Genomic DNA, 23,803 nt, shown 5'->3' with positions numbered 1-23,803 from the left:
GTACTGGAGGTTCCCGGTTTCTGTGAGCATTGGCGCTCAAAATCACCCTTAAGGCCACAATACATACATAGTCCTGAGGAGCGTCTGCGCTGCTTCTCTTGTTCAGACAACTGGACTCAGTCTACCTACATGGGTTCTTCAGGTAGCGCACTAGAGGAAGGCAATAGTGGTCTCTGGACTGAGGGTTCTGGTGTGTGGCCCCCGGCTCTCCTGTCGAACCTCTTGAGAGTGCTCCTGGATTCTCATGTCAACCTGAGTGGCTAACTGGATGAGGGCATCCAAGGTAGAAGGAAGGTCGTGGGCCGCCGGTTCGTCCTTGATGTGAGAGGGCAGTCCCTGCCAAAAGGTCGCCATCAGTGCCTCATTGTTCCATGCCAGCTCTGCTGCCAGGGTATGGAAGGAGATAGCATACTCCACTACTGTAGAACCCTCTTGCTTGAGGGTCAACAGAGTGGCTGCGGCAGAGGATGTTCGACCCGGCTCCTCGAACACGGCACGAAAGGACTGCAGAAACAAGGCTAGGTCCGAGGATACAGGTCCTTGTTGCTCCAAGATTGGGTTCGCCCATGCGAGGGCCTTGCCAGCAAGAAGGGAGATGATAAATGCTACTTTGGCCTCCTCGGAGGGGAAGACATGAGCCCGTAGCCTAAGATTAACCGTGCATTGGTTAATAAATCCTCTACATGCTCTGGGATCACCGTCATAGCGAGGAGGAGAAGGCAGAGGAACTGTGAATCCAGAACAAACAGGAGGAGCAACGGGCAGTGGCACAGCAACAGCCTCTGGAGTAAGAACCGGAGGTGGAACAGTGAGTTGTTCAAGACAGACCATGATAGAATTTACAGCCTCAAGGAGTTGATCCTGACGTGTGCGTAGGTCATGTATCTCCGTCTGTATCTTCTGGACTGCGGTCTTGGGCTGGCCAGCGGGTTCCACAGGTTCAATTTTTGCCTCAAGCAGCAGTAAAGCTAGAATCGGCCATGGGCAGAGACATGTGGGTAGTCGTTCACATGTTCATTATTCCTCTTGCAAATGAATGTATAGAGCTCTGTGATCGCAGCCCCTGCAGAAAGACTTGGTGCAAATAGTTAAGAGATAGAAGCAAGAGATAAACCATGTTTTAGATGGTCTACAGTACGTACTATGTCAAAAGGTGGAAGCATTAGTGCTGGAGTAATGCATGCAGAGAAGATTTCTGTTGGATTATATAACTATGTGAAGATGTAAGAACATATTTAAGAGTTTGGAGACAACGGGAGGGGCACAGGAGAACGTCATGTGAAGAAAGAGGTTGCATTTTGGCTGATAGAAATATTTTACATTGCTCCTCGTCCTTCTTCAATATTTCTTCTATGTAACAACATGACATTAAAACCCTCAAATTATAAGCTGTTTAACATACATAGTACATATAAAAATAAATGAGGAAATTAAGAAAACCATATGACATCAAATTAGTAAAAAGCTAGCATGGTTGATATAGGCAACTGCTCCAGTTTCCCATTGTACTGGCTTTTATACATCAACCCATTATATATAGGACTAAGCCTATAAGTCTCATAGGAGACCATGGTAAAAAATTACTTATAGACCAAAATGATCTTAAATTAATTGCCATTGATTAGTGGTTTGTCTGTCTGCTGTATGCTCTTTTCTCTATTAGCATAGTGTTATATTTATTTATGACCATAATGCTGTTTTGTTAATTAGCTAAGTGTTAAAACTTTTGTCTATATCTCAGGGAAGCTTAAATGGACTAGTTGGTAACTAGAGCAGGAAATCTCACCAGGTAATATCTAACTATAGCACAAAGCCCTTGTAGTTAGATGCTCCCTGTGAAGTGCTCCATCTTAAAGAAAAGCAATTATTTTGTACAGACTGTCATTCAGAGAGAGTAGCAAATGAACAACACGTGACATGAGAACAATGATTCTTACTTTGGAGCTGCTGCTTTCAAATCCACAAAGTTATTTTTAAAAAGATAAAATTCATCAAGGGTATATTAGAGGCCGTATCATGCTTGGTACTAATGAGATCCCTAGTTAGCCACCGCAGCATCTGACTTGCTGAGCAAGTATATCACATAGTTTAAATCACTGGTGAACTTTAAGAGAAAGGCACTGACATTTATTTTACATCTTATTAGAAAAATAATTCAGACAATTAAATCCTTCAGAAATAGATCAGAACTAGATTAATTTTCATAAGCTCCACTTCGTGTATATTCTCTTTTTATACCTCATGTTTTCATGTAAATCTTTTAGAAACATTATTAATATTTAACTTCTGCAAATAATCCACACATATTAAGTCAAAATTAGATGTCTTTATCATTATGTTAATAATGATGTGAATGTATACAATATTCTTTAATAGATTTTCTCTTCTCAATGAAAAATTACCCTTAAATATCTTATTGTTGCCTTTTTAGCATTAAAAGTCTTAGGACACTTCTCTCCCTTTTCCCCACCCCCTCCCTCATGCACTGATTATTTACTCTAAATTCATTGCTAAAATCCGTTTTGAGAGACAAGATGAATTATCAGCTCACTGTGAGTTCAGGTTACATGCTGCCAGTAGAAGTCTATGGAGAGGGGGAGGGGACATGTTCTTTCTCACCTAGTACTGGATTCACAGCTACACTGCTCAGTACTGCTGTATGATGTCCTCCATGCTGCTGCTGCATCTGAGGGTGTGCAACAAAGACATTGGAGAGCAGAATTTTCTTACTCTATGTGTTCTGTGTATGGGAGACATGATAGCAGTTTGGCTACACCCACTAGCTGGATAAAAGTCATATAATAGCAAGAAATTGTTTTATTCCTTATGTACACACATATGACGTCATATTCTGAAAAGTCATCTGAAGGGTTAGGTAAGCTTTAAGACCATTTTGATAAATGTGGCCTAGTGTATCTTCAAGATTAGTAGTAAACATTTTTTTTTTCATACAATAGGTTTTATTAAATTTACAATAAAGAATGCACAGCATTGTCATAGTCAAGGCATAAGATAGTACGATAATGAAAAAGTCTGAGACCTCTATGAAACTAAGCCCAACTGGCGTATTATGTCTCAGGACTATAATTCGGATAAGGGTTCATAAATGAAGGCCCAACCATTATAGAAACCAGAATAAATGGGAAAAAGAAAAAGGGAAGACAAGGTGGCACAGAGGGGGAGAGACTTGGGCCAAACCAATTAAGCAATGAAAATTAGAGACGGATCAATTGACTGGGAAGTCATAAGCCCTCCGAAGTTCCCAATATTTATCAAAAGATTTAAGGGTTACTCATGTAAAAACAGTTAATTTATAAATAAACATATAAAAGTTTATTAGTAGCTTGACTTGAGAGTTTGCTATGGTCTGTTTGGTGGCTAGAAAGATCACATTTATACATTTTTGCTTGGCTCGGGGCACCCCATCCATAGTTTTAAGGAGGAATGCCTGCAATGGATTTGATGCATAGATAAAGTTGGAACAACAAGGATATCTGGGCGCTACTGGATGAAGGACATAGACTAGAATCCGTATAAAAGAGTTGTTTTGTTTCATAGGGCTGCGTGTTTCAACACTGAACAGGTGTCTTCCTCAGGCAAGTGTAACAGCAGTACATTATACATAGGTTTATATACACACCAGTAAAAAGGAGGGACAATAAAATGGAGGGAAAATAAAAGTATGACATCATAGAGTCAAGGGGGCGGGACCTAAAGAGTAAAAGTCAATAGGGTAGGGAGCCATTTTGGAAGAGCAGACTATGTGAACCAATAACTTGCTAACTACATAAATAGGATTCCCTGCTGTTACACTTGCCTGAGGAAGACACCTGTTCGGTGTTGAAATGCGGAGCCCTATGAAATTAAACGGATTCCAGTCTATGTCCTTCATCCAGCAGCGCCCAGATATTCTTATTTTTTTAACTTTATCTATGCTACTTATTGCGTATGCTTTTATGCACAACCGGCCAAGGAGGAGCTGCAACTGGTCCTAAACTGCACAAAGCCACTATATAGAGTTGTGCCTGTTATTAGCACATCTCGCCCAGGTGAGCAGTTATATCTTTCTCTGTCCGTTCTCAACATACCCAAAGGTTTCTTCACTATGGAGCGCTGTGTTTTTATTTTTTAAACAGGTTTTCTAATGGATTCGATGGCATTTGATAGTGTATGACTGATTATATGCTTATAAATCATTATGGGATGGGATCTAGGGGCAGTAATCACTATTATAGTATAAAGAATTTATGTTTTCACCTTACTGCAGAGTAGGCATGTGTATGAGGCATACATTTTAAATGGTCCTCTATAGCTCCTCGGGTTTTCCCTAGCTGGAATCAGTAAAACAGACCTGCACATAAATCTATCATTCTTACAAAGGATTGCTAGTATCGAAATATCACTGGTCTGCAGAATACTCTCCAGTATAGTATAAACAATCTATGTAAGCCTCAAATATATTACAGAATATACTAATAGCATATATCTTCTTACCAAGGCTTATGCACTTCATTGTGTGTGTGTGTGTGTGTGTGTGTGTGTGTGTGTGTGTGTGTGTGTATGTGTGTGTGTGTGTGTGTGTGTGTGTGTGTGTATATATACATATATATATATGTACATGTTTATATATAAATATATTTTATATATATATATATATATATATATATATATATATTATTGCCTTTTTTTATTGTAATTATATTACTATACCCATCATTTAAAACATACTAAGCGGCTCGTCTTTAATAAACCTTTACATTAGAATATATATATTTTGGCTAACAAGGACATCAGTAACATTGCATATACTGTATTGAAATGTCTCAAATTTAATCAAAATAAAATTCCATAAATACTCAATTTCTGTGTGCTATCACAGTGACTGGTGTGATAAATATAAGCCTTCAAAGCTATCTCTGCTGTTTAAAATCAATGTACGAGCTTTAATCCCACTTGTCACTTCTGTGCAACTATGTTGATTTTAGCTCCATCTTTCTGACAGCGGTATCCTGTGGAAATCCTGGAACTCCAGCCAATGGCATGATCATTTTCAGTGACGGGATACTTTTCTCCAGTTCTGTCATCTATGCCTGCTGGGAAGGTTACAAAACATCAGGGTTAACTACTCGACATTGTACTGCCAATGGAACCTGGACTGGAAGTGCTCCAGATTGCTCAGGTCAATAACCATATAACTGTCACAACAGATTAGAAAAGTGTCAGATGAATTTTTTTTCTCTCTATGCACGTAATGACTATTGATTAAACTTTTTCTTCTTTTTGTCTTCAGTCAACATTGCTTTCTAAAACTTATTTAGGAGAAATATATATATATATATATATATATATATATATATATATATACGCTCCAAATTACGAGACAGCACTCCAGATTTTGTCAAAAATAGGATCACTTTAATGCGACGTTTCAGCCCTACTCCATGGGGCCTTTCTCAAGCAGCTCTCTCTGCTTGAGAAAGGCCCCATGGAGTAGGGCTGAAACGTCGCAATAAAGTGATCCTATTTTTCACAAAATCTGGAGTGCTGTCTCGTATTTTGGAGCGTATTGGTATTTGGGACACTGGTCGAGTGTCCAAACGGGAATTTTTTGCACCCCACACAGAAGGAACGGTGCTGCTTTTTCTTTGTTTTTTTTTAATATATATATATATATATATATATATATATATATATATATATATACTTATTTAATATATATATATACAGAGGCAGAGAGAAAAAGAATCACTTTCCATCTATTATCTATTTCTCTTTGTATCTATCTATCTATCTATCTATCTATCTATCTATCTATCTATCTATCTATCTATCTATCCATCCATCCATCCATCCATCCGTCATCTGCAGTTACAATTATAGGGTCAAATAAATCATTGCTTTAATTAAAGAGATGAAATGTTCCACCATACAATCATACAATACATACATATTAATCACAACACATAAATCATTTGCTATACATACAGTACAGCAGCCACTGTTGTTAAAACTTGTAATAAAGTCAGCCTCTTCTGTTTTCATGTTAGTGATTACATGTGAAGATCCAGGTCCCATCGCTAATGGTATTCAACTAGGAAAAGATTTTACATTTAACAAAACCGTGACTTACCACTGTAACCCAGGCTATTTGAAAGATCCACCCTCTGCAGGTCCAATGAAGTGTGGGAAAGATGGCACCTGGAACCAGACAAAACAAACATGCAATGGTATTTATATAGTAATATTATGTCATATAGTATTAATACGATATGTCATTATACATTTTTTGGTGTTGCTGATAATTTGCAGATTCACACTTGAACTTTTTGATCTTTGTTTTCAAAAAGTTTGTAACTAATTCACTGTTTTTTACAAGAGGATTTAGACAACAGCATGCCAGTCCATCTTTCATGAAAAAAAAAAAGACCTTCAAAAAGTGAATATGCTAAATATTCAGTAACCATGCATAAACTTTTAATATCCTTGTTTACATTCCCTTAAACTGGCCATATATTTTAAGACTTTCTGTAGAAAAGCAGGCAGACTAAGACACTTCTATTTGCAAATGTCCATAAGCATAATCATAAGCAGATTGTGTTTAACCTGAAGAAAGACTTTAATGTAAAGCAACCAACCATTAAATATTTGCGGGACTTTCTCTACGACTGCACAATAGAGCACGTAGACAGCTCAGTTTTTCCACCTGATCCAACAATCGGACTGATAAGTGGACCTTCTTAAGGAACAATCTGGCTTTTATGTATGTGTTGCTGTGAGGATTGTGAAGGTGATAACATATGGTCACCACATACATGCAATCTCTAACATACATTTATGATTTCTAAGGAGGTTGTTAAAACGAAGGGTCAACATAACAACAAGTAATAAAAACACTACCTACACTAATACATATATTTATAGACTTAAATAATTGCCAAAAGTATAACCCAAAAAGTTCAATAGATCCAAATGTTCAATGTGAATTATCTGCAAAAAGTATTAAACAAATATCTAGAGGATTGCCTTATATTTCATATTGAATTCTTTATTGTTAGTGTGCGTGAAAAAAGTACCCACAGTACTGCATGGATATGAAATATAGCAATGCTGGTTATACTGTTATGGGAGAATTTTTATCAATCCTAAAACGTATTTTCTTGTCTCCATAAACTAGCCATACACTGTGGGCAGCCCCCACATGTACCGTATGGAAAGCTAGAAGGATCTGACTACAGTTGGGGCTCAAGTGTCAGTTATACATGTGTGGAGGGTTACCAACTTTCTAGTCCTACTGTTCTTTCATGTGAAAGAAGGGGAAGCTGGAGAGGAGAAATCCCTCAGTGTTTGCGTAAGTTAAGAACTGTTTGAATTAAAAAATTATTTCTTCTTTATTTTTAATCTTTTTTTCAATTTATGGCTCAATAAAGGATATAACTTAGTGTGATCAATCAAAATGTTTAATTATACAGCCAGGATACTGTAGCTATGCAGACAGATTGGACAGATTGGTCATTCAGTTGAACAGACAGCACTGATGATTTTCTCAGACACCAATTAACTTGTACTTAATATTTCAGTTTATTGCTACTTTTATTTTTTTTACATCCTTTCACAATAAAACCATTGAGTGTTACTGCATTTAATACTGCTTCTTGAGACTAAAGAATAAAAGACAATTTGTCGTGTCAGGCACAGAGTCATTGTCAAAAAAAGATTTGTTACTACGATCTATTGACTAATATATTGACTAAATATTTTATATATATATATATATATATATATATATATATATATATATATATATATATACACACACATAAAGATTTTCATTCACAGTTCATTCTTAAAGGGATTGTCCACTTTAGATAATCACTTTGAAGAATCCCACCAAAATAAGCCTATCACATGATATCCCATTGCTAGGACATCCAGAGATCCCAGTGATACTCAGGAAGCCCTACAGCAAGTATTTAAAAAAAAAACACTCCAGCATTTTTTTTGCCTATATAGTGCAGCATAGTCTTTTATTAAATAATAATGTAGAGGCTGTTCTGTATGCCTTGCATGTACCTGTTATAGTTGATGTGCCATTTATGGTTTGTCTGCTATCTTGGTTCTTTCCTCCACTTTGATATGGTTCCCCTAATGCAGACATTTCTCATGATGCTTCTGGCTTTACAGAGGCAGAGAGGGCGGAGTCACATCACACTGCACTTGCTCTGCTCCGAGTCTTATCTTAGTGCAGCAAATGATAGATCAGTGACATATAACCTCTGTCCTCACACTGAAGAATTTCAGTATATCCTATGCAGCTCAGCCTCTCTCTTTCGTGTGCTTCTGAAAGGTTTCTCCATGTCAATTTTTACACAGGAGGCAGTGAGGAGCAGCATCTCCTAGAAATACACTGAACTCTCTGCAAACAGCATTCACAGATAGTATAGAGTTTGAGTCAGGGGAGTTTTATAAATCTGCAACTAACCATTGTAGGGACCTATTATATCGATGCACTCCTGCCGCCTTTAGATAGGACATAAATTATCCCTTCAGCAGCACTAAATGCATGGGAGGACATACAGAGGAACAAGGAGGGTGGATCTGGGTGGGGAGAGGAAGGGTCCCAGAGCTGTCAGGAGGGATTTAATAGGTGATGATGTAATCCTGTAGCTCAGAGGAAGGCAGCCACACATGAGAATATGACCTCCTGTCTACACATGAGAGCATGGTCTATTCTGGTTGTCATTCGCCTTAAACAAATGGTTTGCTGTCTCCCTAGTGCCAGGGTTCGGCATGTGGTGGAACGGGTGGACAAATTGCTGGGAGGGGCTGGTGATCATCCAGCTGTTGTGGCCCACGTAGGTACCAACGACAGAATAAATGGTAGGTGGAGGAGACTTAAGAATAATTTTAAAGGCTACAAGCTGAAGGGAAGGACCTCCAAGGATGTATTCTCAGAATACTGCCTGTGCCATGTGCATCACAGGAAAGACAGCGGGAGCTCAGGGAGTTAAATGCAGGCTTTGGTTTCCTAGAGCACTGGGCTGACTTTTCATTGGGGTACAAACTGTATTCTGCAGATGATTTTCACCTAACTGGAAGGGGGTCTGCTGTGCTAAGGGAGAGAATTCTAGCTGGGGTGGTGGAGTATTTAAACTAGGGCTGAGGAGGGAGGTCAATGTAGAAAAAAACGGGTAGTCAGGTTAGAGAGGGGTCAGACTATATTGGTCGGGGGAGAAACAGACTGTGGGGAGAGGACTAGACAACAGGATCAGGAGATCCTTTTTACAAAACAGCAGTGAAAATAAAAATGCCCAAATAGTGTAAAATAATCACATTTCTGATAATAAAAGTGAAAAACTGAAAGGCAAGTTAAAGTGTATGTTCACAAATGCCAGAAGTCTAGCAAGCAAAATTAGGGAGCTGGAGGCCTTGATACTGGAAGAAAATATAGATATAGTTGGTGTTGCTGAAACATGGCTAGGCTCGTCGCACGACTGGGCTGTAAATCTTTTTCGGAAAGACAGGACAAATAGGAAAGGTGGTGGTGTATGTCTGTATGTGAGAAGTGATATGAAGGCGGGTGTGAAAGAGACAATAGTGGGTGAAGATTGTGAGGAGGTTGAAACCTTGTGGGTGGAACTAGAAAGGGAAGTAAACACTGAAAAAATTACTTTTGGTGTGATCTATACACCCCCCAGTATAACTGAGGAGATGGAAGGTCAGCTATATAAACAGAGGGAGCGGGCTGCACAGGCGGGTGCTGTAGTAATAATGGGAGATTTTAATTACCGGGACATTAATTGGTGTTTATGGTTTGGCTTCAACTGCAAAGGGGAGACATTTCCTCAACCTGTTGCAGGAAAATTTTATGGGCCAGTTTGTGGAAAACCCGACTAGAGGTGAAGCTCTGTTGGATCTGGTAATTTCTAATAATGCAGAGCTTATTGGGAATGTCAATGTTTGTGAAAACCTCGGTAACAGTGATCACAATATGGTTACATTTTACCTATACTGTAAAAAACAAACACAGGCTGGGAGGGCAAAAACACTTAATTTTAAAAAAGCCAATTTCCCCAGGATGAGGGCTGCAATTCAAGATATAGACTGGGAAGAACTAAAGTTAAATAATGGGACAAATTATAAATGGGAGATTTTCAAATCTACTTTGGGTAATTATAGTGCAAAATGTATTCCTATAGGTAACAAGTATAAACAACTAAAATTAAATCCCACATGGCTTACACCTTCTGTAAAAAGGGCAATACATGACAAAAAAAAGGCCATTTAAAAAATACAAATCTGAGGGTACAGCTGTAGCCTTTTTAAATTATAAAGAGCGTAATAAAATCTGTAAAAATGTAATAAAATTAGTAAAAATACAAAATGCAGGTGCTCAAGGATAGTAAAACAAATCCCAAAAAATTCTTCAAGTATATAAATGCAAAAAAGCCAAGGTCTGAACATGTAGGACCCCTAGATAGTGGTAATGGGGAGTTGGTCACAGGGGATCAAGAGAAGGCAGAGTTACTAAATGGGTTCTTTAGCTCTGTATATACGACAGAAGAAAGAGCAGCTGATGTAGCCGGTGCCAGTGCTGTTAATATATCAGTTGATATACTGAATTGGATGAATGTAGATATGGTACAAGCTAAATTAAATAAAATAAATGTGCAGAAGGCCCCGGGACCAGATGGGTTACACCCTAGAATTCTTAAAGAGCTTAGTTCAGTTATTTCTGTCCCCCTTTTCATAATATTCAGAGATTCTCTAGTGACTGGTATAGTGCCAAGGGACTGGCGCAGGGCAAATGCGGTGCCTATTTTCAAAAAGGGCTCTAGGTCTTCGCCGGGTAATTATAGATCAGTAAGCTTAACATCCATCGTGGGGAAAATGTTTGAGGGGCTATTGAGGGACTATATACAGGATTATGTGACAATAAATAGTATTATAAGTGACAGCCAGCACGGTTTTACTAAGGACATATGTTGTCAAACTAACCTGATTTGTTTTTATGAAGAGGTGAGCAGAAGCCTAGACAGTGGGGCCTCTGTGGATATAGTGTTTTTGGACTTTGCAAAGGCAATTGACACTGTCCCTCATAGACGTCTAATGGGTAAATTAAGGACTATAGGTTTAGAAAGTATAGTTTGTAATTGGATTGAGAATTGTCCCAAGGACCGTATCCAGAGAGTTGTGGTAAATGATTCCTACTTTGAATGGTCCCCGGTTATAAGTGGTGTACCCCAGGGTTCCGTGCTGGGACCACTATTATTCAACTTATTTATTAATGATATAGAGGATGGGATTAATAGCACTATTTCTATTTTTGCAGATGACACCAAGCTATGTAATATAGTTCAGTCTATGGAAGATGTTCGTGAATTGCAAGCGGATTTAAACAAACTAAGTGTTTGGGCATGCAATTGGCAAATGAAGTTTAATGTAGATAAATGTAAAGTTATGCATCTGGGTACCAACAACCTGCATGCATCATATGTCCTAGGGGGAGCTACACTGGGGGAGTCACTTGTTGAGAAGGATCCGGGTGTACTTGTAAATCATAAACTAAATAGCAGCATGCAATGTCAATCAGCTGTTTCAAAGGCCAGCAAGATATTATTGTGTATTAAAAGAGGCATGGACTCGCGGGACAGGGATGTAATATTGCCACTTTACAAAGCATTAGTGAGGCCTCATCTAGAATATGCAGTTCAGATCTGGGCTCCAGTTCATAGAAAGGATGCCCTGGAGTTGGAAAAAATAAAAAGAAGAGCAACGAAGCTAATAAGGGGCATGGAGAATCTGAGTTATGAGGAAAGATTAAAAGAATTAAACCTATTTAGCCTTGAAAAAAGACGACTAAGGGGGACATGATTAACTTATATAAATATATGAATGGCACATACAAAAAATATGGTGATATCCTGTTCCATGTAAAACCCCCTCAAATAACAAGGGGGCGCTCCCTCCGTCTGGAGAAAAAAAGGTTCAACCTGCAGAGGCGACAAGCCTTCTTTACTGTGAGAACGGTGAATCTATGGAATAGACTACCGCAGGAGCTGGTCACAGCAGGGACAGTAAATGGCTTTAAAAAAGGCTTAGATAATTACCTAGAACAAAAAACTATTAGCTCCTATGTCTAGAAATTATTACCTTCCCTTTTCCCATCCCTTGGTTGAACTTGATGGTCATGTGTCTTTTTTCAGTCGTACTAACTATGTAACTAAGATCACATGACACAACTGACCATATTGAAGGGGTTCAAAATGTATAGATGCAACTGAGCTCGTAAGAAACAAATGAAGCTAGATCATCGCATCTTAATGTCTTTTAATTATGTGATATCTATAAAATTCTATCCAATTCCTCATTAAAATATTATGTACACTATGTTATATGTTTTGTGTTAGTAGCATTAGCATTTTATTTCAGTCTGTATTCCTTAAGGTTTTCTACCCTTACAGGTACATTTTATATACTCTTCCATGACTGTCCAAAAATCTAGAATATCTGAAAATCCAGCACCCATCATCCTATTAATACTGCATTCGATTGTTTTTATTGTATTAATATTATCTATTGTATAATGTCGTTTGTCTCTTTTAGGCTGGGGCTGTAGAAATTTTGGGGCATAACCTTGTCTTGACAGCATATTGCAATGAAACTAAGATTTACTACATGGGGTTAGTGGAAAACAGGCAAAACAAACTAAGAATTCATTTTTTATGATTATTCTCAAAGCTGAGCCAAGCGATACAGTATAGATAAGAAAAACAGCAACTTATGATGCACGAGGTGTGCATGCAGACCTAAAGAAAGGCAATGAATAAAATACACATCAATGTATAGATAGATAGATGTTACCTATATGTGTGATTGTTTAACTGATATTTGCTATATTTCAGCTGTGTTTTGTGGAGATCCAGGAACTCCAGCTGAGGGAAGACTTTTTGGAAGAAGTTTTACATATAAATCAGAAGTTTCATATCAGTGTAGACCACCTTTTGTTTTGGTTGGGTCATCCAGAAGAATTTGCCAGTCTGAGGGCACATGGAATGGTATTCAGCCAACCTGCATTGGTACGTGTGATCTCTTTCAATAATATACAAACATGTTCTGTCATTAAAATCATTTTCAAATAAAAGAGCCATTTTTGGACTGTGTTCGTTAGAATAATACTTAAATGCAGATATTTTTCTTTTTTTGCCAGAGATTATATCAACACAATAAAAATCTAAATTTAAAGAGTTTTTATATTGTTTATTGATATACTTCGGTAATTGAATGCAATCTCTGAGGAAATATAAGGAAATTGTATTGCTGTTAGGAAATATAGGACTGTGGTGAAGGAACGCCGATAGATAGATAGATAGATAGATAGATAGATAGATAGATAGATAGATAGATAGATAGATAGATAGATAGATAGATAGATAGATAGACGCCACAATCACAGCGACCGACAGGTACACTTACCTGGGCCTAGAAATCAACCAATCAGGAAGCTTTAAACAAGCCATAGAGATACTGAAAGACAAGGCGTGCAAAACCTTCTATGCCATCAGAAGAAAACTCTATCACCTCAAACCACCAGTGACGGTCTGGCTGAAAATCTTTGACTCCATCATCTCCCCAATCCTCCGGTATGCCAGTGAAGTCTGGGGTCCGGACACATACCCAGACTGGTCAAGGTGGGATTCCAGCCCAACAGAAATCTTCCACCTAGAATTCTGCAAACACCTTCTCCAAGTCCATCGGAGCACCACAAATAGTGCCTGTCGGGCAGAACTGGGCAGATTCCCACTACACCTCACAATCCAGAAGAGGGCGCTATCATTCTGGGCCCATCTACACAGCAGCAGGCAAAGTTCCTATCACCATAAAGCCCTGCTACACCAAGGGGTCCCAGGTAAACCAGGCCCCCCAGAACATCTCACCCTGACCCGGCCTGAAGAAAATGTCACTCAGCGCGGCCTCACAAAAGCCGAAATCAAGGAGACAATAAACAAAGGCCAAGAGGAGTATGTCAGTGACTGGAGGAACGACATAAAGACATCCCAGAAACTGACAATATACCGGAGTCTACAGCGGGAATATAAACTGGCGCCATATCTGGAGAAACTGCCAAACCCCAGAGACAGACAGATCCTGAGCCGCTACAGACTGAGCGCCCACAACCTGCTCATCGAATCCGGGCGCCACAGACAGAACTACAAGCCCAGGGAGAGCCGACTGTGCCAACAGTGCGACCAGGAGGCCGTGGAGGATGAGGCCCACTTCCTGCTACACTGCTCCAAATACTCAGCAGTGAGGGACACTCACTTCAGGAGACTCTCCGATCTCTTACCGGACTTCAGCTCCATGGAAGAGGAAGAGAAACTCTACATCCTGCTGGGTGAAGAGGAAACCACAGTGGGCACAGCGGCACAATATGTCACTGCATGCCATAAACTGAGAGAGACATGATATGCCATGGACTTGTATAACCCCGACCCTAGATGTGTCCCTATCCCCAAGCCCTCAGTCCCTATCCCTCATTCCCTTACTTCTTACTTGCTTTGGCAATGCTAATATGTATTTGGTCCTGCCAATAAAGCTTCTTTGAATTGAATTGAATTGATAGATAGATAGATAGATAGATAGATAGATAGATAGATAGATAGATAGATAGATAGATAGATAGATAGATAGATAGATAGATAGATATGAGAGATAGATAGATAGATAGATAGATAGATAGATAGATAGATAGATAGATAGATAGATAGATAGATAGATAGAATCCAAAAATCAGGCAGCACTCCAAGGTATAGGCAAGGTAGAAAAAGGTGCTTTATTGGTCCATATACACACGACGTTTCAGCTCAACACAGGAGCCTTTCTCAAGATAGATAGATAGATAGATAGATAGATAGATAGATAGATAGATAGATAGATAGATAGATAGATAGATAGATAGATAGATAGATAGATAGATAGATATGAGATAGATAGATAGATAGATATGAGATAGATAGATAGATAGATATGAGATAGATAGATAGATAGATAGATAGATAGATATGAGATAGATAGATAGATAGATAGATAGATAGATACTAGAAGAGAAGAAAAAACACACGGCGCCACATAGTGCAATTATCCGGAGGTCAAAAACAGACAATAAATGCTAAGGTGATTTGCACTCACCTAGTCGGGTTATGCTGACCAGGCATAACACTGTTGGATGGTGTGGAACGATCTCCAGGGAGCACACTGCTATGGAGATCCGAAGTCAGGAGACACACCCAAGGTGTGTCCAGCCAGGTGCGATCTGTAGCTGCTGCCAAGGTCCAAGGGCCGGTGAACGTAAATTCACCGTCAGATTTGAAAGTAAAGGATAGAAAAAAAGGGGGACCGATGCAAGGCGCTGCTAATATCAATATCGATGTTTATTAACGATAGGAAGTGGTAGGCTACGCTTTTCGACGCAGGAATTGCGTCTTCCTCAGGCCATGAACATACACAAATGAACATCTCACATATATATACACATGTCAGTAATCAAAAACCGACCAATCACAGGAGGAAATGGGGAGGGGACACAGGGAGTTTGCTACAAGGAATAGAACAAAAAGCAAACACGAATGATTGAAGAAATATGCGTCAATTAGATAAAAGAGCAATATGGTAGTTACATTTAACATAATTACATTTAACATATAGGAAAAAGTGACAGAACATAATAATATAATCCCAATTTATAAGATATATAAAATGTTTGGTATACAAGCCGTATTGATGACAACAAAAAAAAAAAAAATAGATAGATAGATAGATATGAGATAGATAGATAGAGAGAGAGAGAGAGAGATAGATAGATAGATAGATAGATAGATAGATAGATAGATAGATAGATAGATAGATAGATAGATATGAGATAGATAGATAGATAGATAGATAGATAGATAGATAGATAGATAGATAGATAGATAGATAGATAGATAGATAGATAGATAGATAGATAGATATTAGATAGATAGATAGATAGATATTAGATAGATAGATAGATAGATAGATATTAGATAGATAGATAGATAGATAGATAGATAGATAGATAGATAGATAGATAGATAGATAGATAGATAGATATTAGATAGATAGATAGATATTAGATAGATAGATAGATATTAGATAGATAGATAGATATTAGATAGATAGATAGATATGAGATAGATAGATATTAGATAGATAGATATGAGATAGATAGATAGATATGAGATAGATAGATAGATAGATAGATAGATAGATAGATAGATAGATAGATAGATAGATAGATAGATAGATAGATAGATAGATAGATAGATAGATAGATAGATAGATAGATATGCAATCGACAGGTAATTGTAGTTAGGGATAATTAAATAAAAATACGAAATGACAACAATTTACAATATTTAGAGAACATGACTAACGTATGGAGTCACACTCAGGCCAATGACTGGAACCTTACAAGATTGACATAAGGCATTAGGTACAAAAACCTTGGCAATGAAGAACCTGTTTCTGTTTTAGTGAATTTATTAATTTTAATATTTATTAATTAAAATATTTCAAAGCAACTTTCCAGTTTAAGTATTATAAAGGTATTTTGTGAAAGTGCTGTCATGAGGTTTTTTATGTTCTTACAATTTTAATGATTGTAATTTGCCTAATATTATTTTTCTGAAGTGTTGTTTTATCCTCTCGGTCCGTTTCTGTTTTATTTTAATTTTGATAGAATGCCTTGAATTGCAGAACCAAATAAACTAAAATGATTGACTGTTTCTATAGAAACCTAGTCTTATGCTCAGTTTTTCCACGCATTTCAGATCCCGCTCATAACTCCTGCAGAGATCCTGGTACACCGCATTATGGCATGCAGAACAGTTCCAAGGCTTATGAGGTAATGAATACATTTAATGAGCGCTGTTTAAGTGTTAGAAAGTTTGGATAATGAAAGATAGATTTTCTGCCAGTCTTTAGATTTCTTTAGTTATATTTTAAATGTTTTTTTTTTTTAACGTTAATAAGTTAAATGAAGTCTGTGATTTTTAAACAGACAAAACACAACATATCCAATTAACATTAGGTATAACATTAGCATTAGCAATAGTGAAATCTAACCTCTGTGTAATATGTCTACATTTAGATGGCACTGTAGTAAACATGTGCTGTTACTAGTTATCACCCATCATGATTAGAGATGAGCGAACTTATGAAAAGTTCGGTTCGGCTAGTTCGCCGAAATTCACGAAAAAGTTAGATTCGGACCGAACCTGTAATTTCCGTGCGCCGAGCATGCTACTGTCCAGGGTGCTGATAGAGTTAATGGGCTGCACTAACTCTTTCAGCAACTCTTTCCCCACGCTTGCCTCTTTCCCCACGCTTGCCTCTTTCCCCACGCTTGCCTCTTTCGCCACGCTTGCCTCTTTCCCCACGCTTGCCTCTTTCCCCATGCTTGCCTCTTTCCCCACGCTTGCCTCTTTCCCCACGCTTGCCTCTTTCCCCACGCTTGCCTATTTCCCCACGCTTGCCTCTTTCCCCACGCTTCCCTCTTTCCCCACGCTTGCCTCTTTCCCCGCGCTTGCCTCTTTCCCCACGCTTGTCTCTTTCCCCACGCTTGTCTCTTTCCCCACGCTTGCCTCGTTCCCCACGCTTGCCTCTTTCCCCACGCTTGCCTCTTTCCCCACGCTTGCCTCTTTCTCCACGCTTGCCTCTTTCCCCACGCTTGCCTCTTTCCCCACGCTTGCCTCTTTCCCCACGCTTGCCTCTTTCGCCACGCTTGCCTCTTTCCCCACGCTTGCCTCTTTCCCCACGCTTGCCTCTTTCCCCACGCTTGCCTCTTTCCCCACGCTTGCCTCTTTCGCCACGCTTGCCTCTTTCCCCACGCTTCCCTCTTTCCCCACGCCTCCCTCTTTCCCCACGCTTGCCTCTTTCCCCGCGCTTGCCTCTTTCCCCACGCTTGCCTCTTTCCCCACGCTTGCCTCTTTCCCCACGCTTGCCTCTTTCCCCACGATTGTCTCTTTCCCCACGCTTGCCTCTTTCCCCACGCTTGCCTCTTTCCCCACGCTTGCCTCTTTCCCCGCGCTTGCCTCTTTCCCCGCGCTTGCCTCTTTCCCCACGCTTGCCTCTTTCCCCACGCTTGCCTCTTTCCCCACGCTTGTCTCTTTCCCCACGCTTGTCTCTTTCCCCACGCTTGCCTCTTTCCCCACGCTTGCCTCTTTCCCCACGCTTGCCTCTTTCCCCACGCTTGCCTCTTTCCCCACGCTTGCCTCTTTCCCCACGCTTGCCTCTTTCCCCACGCTTGCCTCTTTCCCCACGCTTGCCTCTTTCGCCACGCTTGCCTCTTTCCCCACGCTTGCCTCTTTCCCGACGCTTGCCTCTTTCTCCACGCTTGCCTCTTTCCCCACGCTTCCCTCTTTCTCCACGCTTGCCTCTTTCCCCACGCTTGCCTCTTTCCCCACGCCTCCCTCTTTCCCCATGCTTCCCTTTCCCCACGCTTGCCTCTTTCCCCGCGCTTGCCTCTTTCCCCGTGCTTCCCTCTTTCCCCACGCTTCCCTCTTTCCCCACGCTTCCCTCTTTCCCCACGCTTGCCTCTTTCACCATCCCTCTCATTGTGTAGAGATATGATTCACTCAATCTATACCTTTCCCCACGCTTGCCTCTTTCCCCACGCTTGCCTCTTTCCCCACGCTTGCCTCTTTCGCCACGCTTGCCTCTTTCCCCACGCTTGCCTCTTTCCCCACGCTTGCCTCTTTCCCCACGCTTGCCTCTTTCCCCACGCTTGCCTCTTTCCCCACGCTTCCCTCTTTCCCCACGCTTCCCTCTTTCCCCACGCTTGCCTCTTTCACCATCCCTCTCATTGTGTAGAGATATGATTCACTCAATCTATACCTGTAGAGTATTTTCATCCATGCATGTGTCAGACAGATCAGAGCCTTCAGTCTAATGTATAGCCTATAAGGTTGCAACTTTTTTGTTATTTCTGTTTCTTTACTGAAAATACAAAATAAATGTAAAAAAGGATGGTTGGAAAGTGTAACCTAATAATAACATCAGTGGCATACGTTTATGGTGTGAATTCTTTATGTGTAGATATTTTTTATTTTTTTTTACCTTTCTCATTACATGTGCCTGCTATTACATATTAATTAAAGCCTTTTTAATCTAAAACGTGCCCATTATCCTGTTGTATTTCTCATATACTTTGTGTGGCTTTCAGATTTAACTCCTCAAAACCATCTATATATAGAGCAGGTTAGTTTTTATGATTCCAGCTTACATCTGGCCATGTTTCAATGTTCGCTACGGGCCTACTTGTGGGCCACATGAACAACCACAAATGAAGCCATTGAAACCTTTACCCAGGCCACCTAAAATTTATAGAAACATTGGTTTACCCAGTGAATTTTGTACATTGATGTTGGATATGGACGATTAGTTCAACACAGGAGGGCGCCTACATAAATAAAAATACATTGATTTGTATGTTTGTTTATTGATTTATTCAGGTTAACCTGGTAATCCAGGATAAAAAGTGAGCAATATTTTAAATGCAGGTACAATATGTTACATGTGCTAAAACATTAGGGATAATGTAATAATAGTGCTGTTTGAACAAATGAAAAGTTCGGTTCGGCTAGTTCGCCGAAATTCACGAAAAAGTTAGATTCGGACCGAACCTGTAATTTCCGTGCGCCGAGCATGCTACTGTCCAGGGTGCTGATAGAGTTAATGGGCTGCACTAACTCTTTCAGCAACTCTTTCCCCACGCTTGCCTCTTTCCCCACGCTTGCCTCTTTCCCCACGCTTGCCTCTTTCGCCACGCTTGCCTCTTTCCCCACGCTTGCCTCTTTCCCCACGCTTGCCTCTTTCCCCACGCTTGCCTCTTTCCCCACGCTTGCCTATTTCCCCACGCTTGCCTCTTTCCCCACGCTTCCCTCTTTCCCCACGCTTGCCTCTTTCCCCGCGCTTGCCTCTTTCCCCACGCTTGCCTCTTTCCCCACGCTTGCCTCTTTCCCCACGCTTGCCTCTTTCCCCACGCTTGTCTCTTTCCCCACGCTTGTCTCTTTCCCCACGCTTGCCTCTTTCCCCACGCTTGCCTCTTTCCCCACGCTTGCCTCTTTCCCCACGCTTGCCTCTTTCCCCACGCTTGCCTCTTTCTCCACGCTTGCCTCTTTCCCCACGCTTGCCTCTTTCCCCACGCTTGCCTCTTTCCCCACGCTTGCCTCTTTCGCCACGCTTGCCTCTTTCCCCACGCTTGCCTCTTTCCCCACGCTTGCCTCTTTCCCCACGCTTGCCTCTTTCGCCACGCTTGCCTCTTTCGCCACGCTTGCCTCTTTCCCCACGCCTCCCTCTTTCCCCACGCTTGCCTCTTTCCCCGCGCTTGCCTCTTTCCCCACGCTTGCCTCTTTCCCCACGCTTGCCTCTTTCCCCACGCTTGCCTCTTTCCCCACGCTTGCCTCTTTCCCCACGCTTGCCTCTTTCCCCACGCTTGCCTCTTTCGCCACGCTTGCCTCTTTCCCCACGCTTGCCTCTTTCCCGACGCTTGCCTCTTTCTCCACGCTTGCCTCTTTCCCCACGCTTCCCTCTTTCTCCACGCTTGCCTCTTTCCCCACGCTTGTCTCTTTCCCCACGCTTGCCTCTTTCCCCACGCTTGCCTCTTTCCCCACGCTTGCCTCTTTCCCCACGCTTGCCTCTTTCCCCACGCTTGCCTCTTTCGCCACGCTTGCCTCTTTCCCCACGCTTGCCTCTTTCCCGACGCTTGCCTCTTTCTCCACGCTTGCCTCTTTCCCCACGCTTCCCTCTTTCTCCACGCTTGCCTCTTTCCCCACGCTTGCCTCTTTCCCCACGCTTCCCTCTTTCCCCACGCTTCCCTCTTTCCCCACGCCTCCCTCTTTCCCCACGCTTCCCTTTCCCCACGCTTGCCTCTTTCCCCGCGCTTGCCTCTTTCCCCGTGCTTCCCTCTTTCCCCACGCTTCCCTCTTTCCCCACGCTTCCCTCTTTCCCCACGCTTGCCTCTTTCACCATCCCTCTCATTGTGTAGAGATATGATTCACTCAATCTATACCTTTCCCCACGCTTGCCTCTTTCCCCACGCTTGCCTCTTTCCCCACGCTTGCCTCTTTCCCCACGCTTGCCTCTTTCCCCACGCTTGCCTCTTTCCCCACGCTTCCCTCTTTCCCCACGCTTCCCTCTTTCCCCACGCTTGCCTCTTTCACCATCCCTCTCATTGTGTAGAGATATGATTCACTCAATCTATACCTGTAGAGTATTTTCATCCATGCATGTGTCAGACAGATCAGAGCCTTCAGTCTAATGTATAGCCTATAAGGTTGCAACTTTTTTGTTATTTCTGTTTCTTTACTGAAAATACAAAATAAATGTAAAAAAGGATGGTTGGAAAGTGTAACCTAATAATAACATCAGTGGCATACGTTTATGGTGTGAATTCTTTATGTGTAGATATTTTTTTTTTTTTTTTTACCTTTCTCATTACATGTGCCTGCTATTACATATTAATTAAAGCCTTTTTAATCTAAAACGTGCCCATTATCCTGTTGTATTTCTCATATACTTTGTGTGGCTTTCAGATTTAACTCCTCAAAACCATCTATATATAGAGCAGGTTAGTTTTTATGATTCCAGCTTACATCTGGCCATGTTTCAATGTTCGCTACGGGCCTACTTGTGGGCCACATGAACAACCACAAATGAAGCCATTGAAACCTTTACCCAGGCCACCTAAAATTTATAGAAACATTGGTTTACCCAGTGAATTTTGTACATTGATGTTGGATATGGACGATTAGTTCAACACAGGAGGGCGCCTACATAAATAAAAATACATTGATTTGTATGTTTGTTTATTGATTTATTCAGGTTAACCTGGTAATCCAGGATAAAAAGTGAGCAATATTTTAAATGCAGGTACAATATGTTACATGTGCTAAAACATTAGGGATAATGTAATAATAGTGCTGTTTGAACGAGATTCTTAGGGCATGTTCACACGGCGCTGAAAAAACAACAACGTCTAAACGTGTCAAAATACTCTAGCGCTTCTTGTGAAACGCTTTTTAAAATACGCTTTTGACGCATTATACACGTGTGTTTTTTATGCGTTTTGGATCCGCTTTTTGTGTGTTTTTGGGCGCGCAATTAGGACTCCAATTGACTAAGGGAAAAATGTTGGTGCGTTTTACATGTCAAAGAATTGACCTGATGTTTTTTTTGCATCACAAGTTTTTTAAATATGCTTGTGTAAAAAAAAACATGTTGTATGTACTAACTGCGCACTTTCACATTGATTTGAATGGTAAGATTAATCAAACTTTATTTGATGCATATTTTGATGCATAAAACGCGCCAAAATACACTCCAAGTACACGCTGTGTGAGCAGGGCTATAAGAGTGCAACTTATTTTAAACATATCATAAGACAGTTATAAATATGTAGCAACTCCAAGAGCAAACTGTATTGACAGTGTATTTTGCAAAGAAATGACTGCTCACGTGTTCATTGATATGTTCACATATAGCGATTACTCAGCGGCACCGTCTGTTCAAAAACTGTCTATTTGAGGTAAAAAAATAATTAGTCATTAGTTAATATTTGACTTACTGTCAGCCAAATGTTGATTTTCCATCTTTCTATGCTTGAAATATGAATCTGATTTTGTCACTCATGCGACAAAGCACTGGAAATGAATGGCTATGATAAGTGCTCAGTAGGAATACATGAAACCATATGTTTGTATTCAATTGGTTATATAACATATTTTCATTTTAAAAGAAGAATAAAAATTGCTTGCTAGGAAATTTTCTTCACATCTTTTCCAAACTGCTTGGACATATTCTATCTTGTATATATACAAAAAAAAAGTTGCAAGATTCTTTTAGCGTCCTCATTATCATTTAAATAGCTCTCTCCATTTACTTTATCCTTGGGCTCAATATATATTTATTATTCTTTTTTTGTAGATTGGTAGTTTGGTCTTCTTTAGATGTCGTAAAGGCTACCACATTCAAGGCTCCACTACACGTAATTGTCTTGCTAATTTAACATGGAGTGGAACCCAACCTGAATGCATCCGTAAGTGTTATGAATGTTTGCATTTTTTTAATTTATTTTCTCTATACCCAAATGTATTTTATATTTTGATATCATTATCTGGCTTTAAATAACACTAAAACAACATTTTGCAAAGACAGATATACATTATGAAGGCATGGACATTAGTGTAAGTTCAAGAGGAATGTATTACAGAAGTTTCTAAAAACCAACCCATTATTATTATTATTTTTATTATTGTCTTTATCTGTTTCTATCTAATTATTGATGTTACTGAAACTTTGAGATTGCGATACCAGTCAAATGGAGAATAATCTCAACTTATGAGTAAGGAGTTAGCAAGCCTTGAAAAGTATAATTTTACTAGTCTTCCACATTAATTAACCTACTTAACAAAATATTTGGCAGTACACAAGGCTATAGACTGTTCAACACAGCTTTCAGTATTTGGGGCTGCGTAGCCAGAGACTACATAGTTAGAATGCCCATGCTTACCCCTTTCCACTGATGAAAGCCCCTACAATGGGGTGTGGGCATCAGAACTGGACATTGGAGCAATGGAAGAAAGCGGCCTGGTCTGATGAATCACATGTTCTTTTACATCATTTGGACGGACGGGTGCATATGAGTAACCTGGGGAAGAGATGACTAAGATGCACTACAGAAAGAAGGCAAGCTGGAAAAGGCAGTGTGATGCTTTGGACAATGTTC

At 40.2% G+C, this 23,803-nt stretch overlaps 1 protein-coding gene across 1 annotated transcript in view; it reads left to right on the top strand.

The window, feature by feature from the left end:
* The window catches only part of CSMD1 (CUB and Sushi multiple domains 1), a 1,675,903-nt gene that overhangs the window by 1,609,274 nt on the left and 42,826 nt on the right, over positions 1-23,803 (top strand). The window contains exons 58-63 of the mRNA XM_075861938.1: positions 5,003-5,179; positions 6,048-6,227; positions 7,175-7,348; positions 12,903-13,076; positions 16,848-16,921; positions 23,002-23,113. Of these exons, the coding sequence (XP_075718053.1) occupies positions 5,003-5,179; positions 6,048-6,227; positions 7,175-7,348; positions 12,903-13,076; positions 16,848-16,921; positions 23,002-23,113 (891 nt within the window). The remainder of the gene's footprint in view (positions 1-5,002; positions 5,180-6,047; positions 6,228-7,174; positions 7,349-12,902; positions 13,077-16,847; positions 16,922-23,001; positions 23,114-23,803) is intronic.

Source organism: Rhinoderma darwinii, chromosome 4, assembly GCF_050947455.1.
Source record: "Rhinoderma darwinii isolate aRhiDar2 chromosome 4, aRhiDar2.hap1, whole genome shotgun sequence".
Taxonomy (NCBI): domain Eukaryota; kingdom Metazoa; phylum Chordata; class Amphibia; order Anura; family Rhinodermatidae; genus Rhinoderma; species Rhinoderma darwinii.
This window is presented reverse-complemented; position numbering and strand designations above follow the sequence as displayed.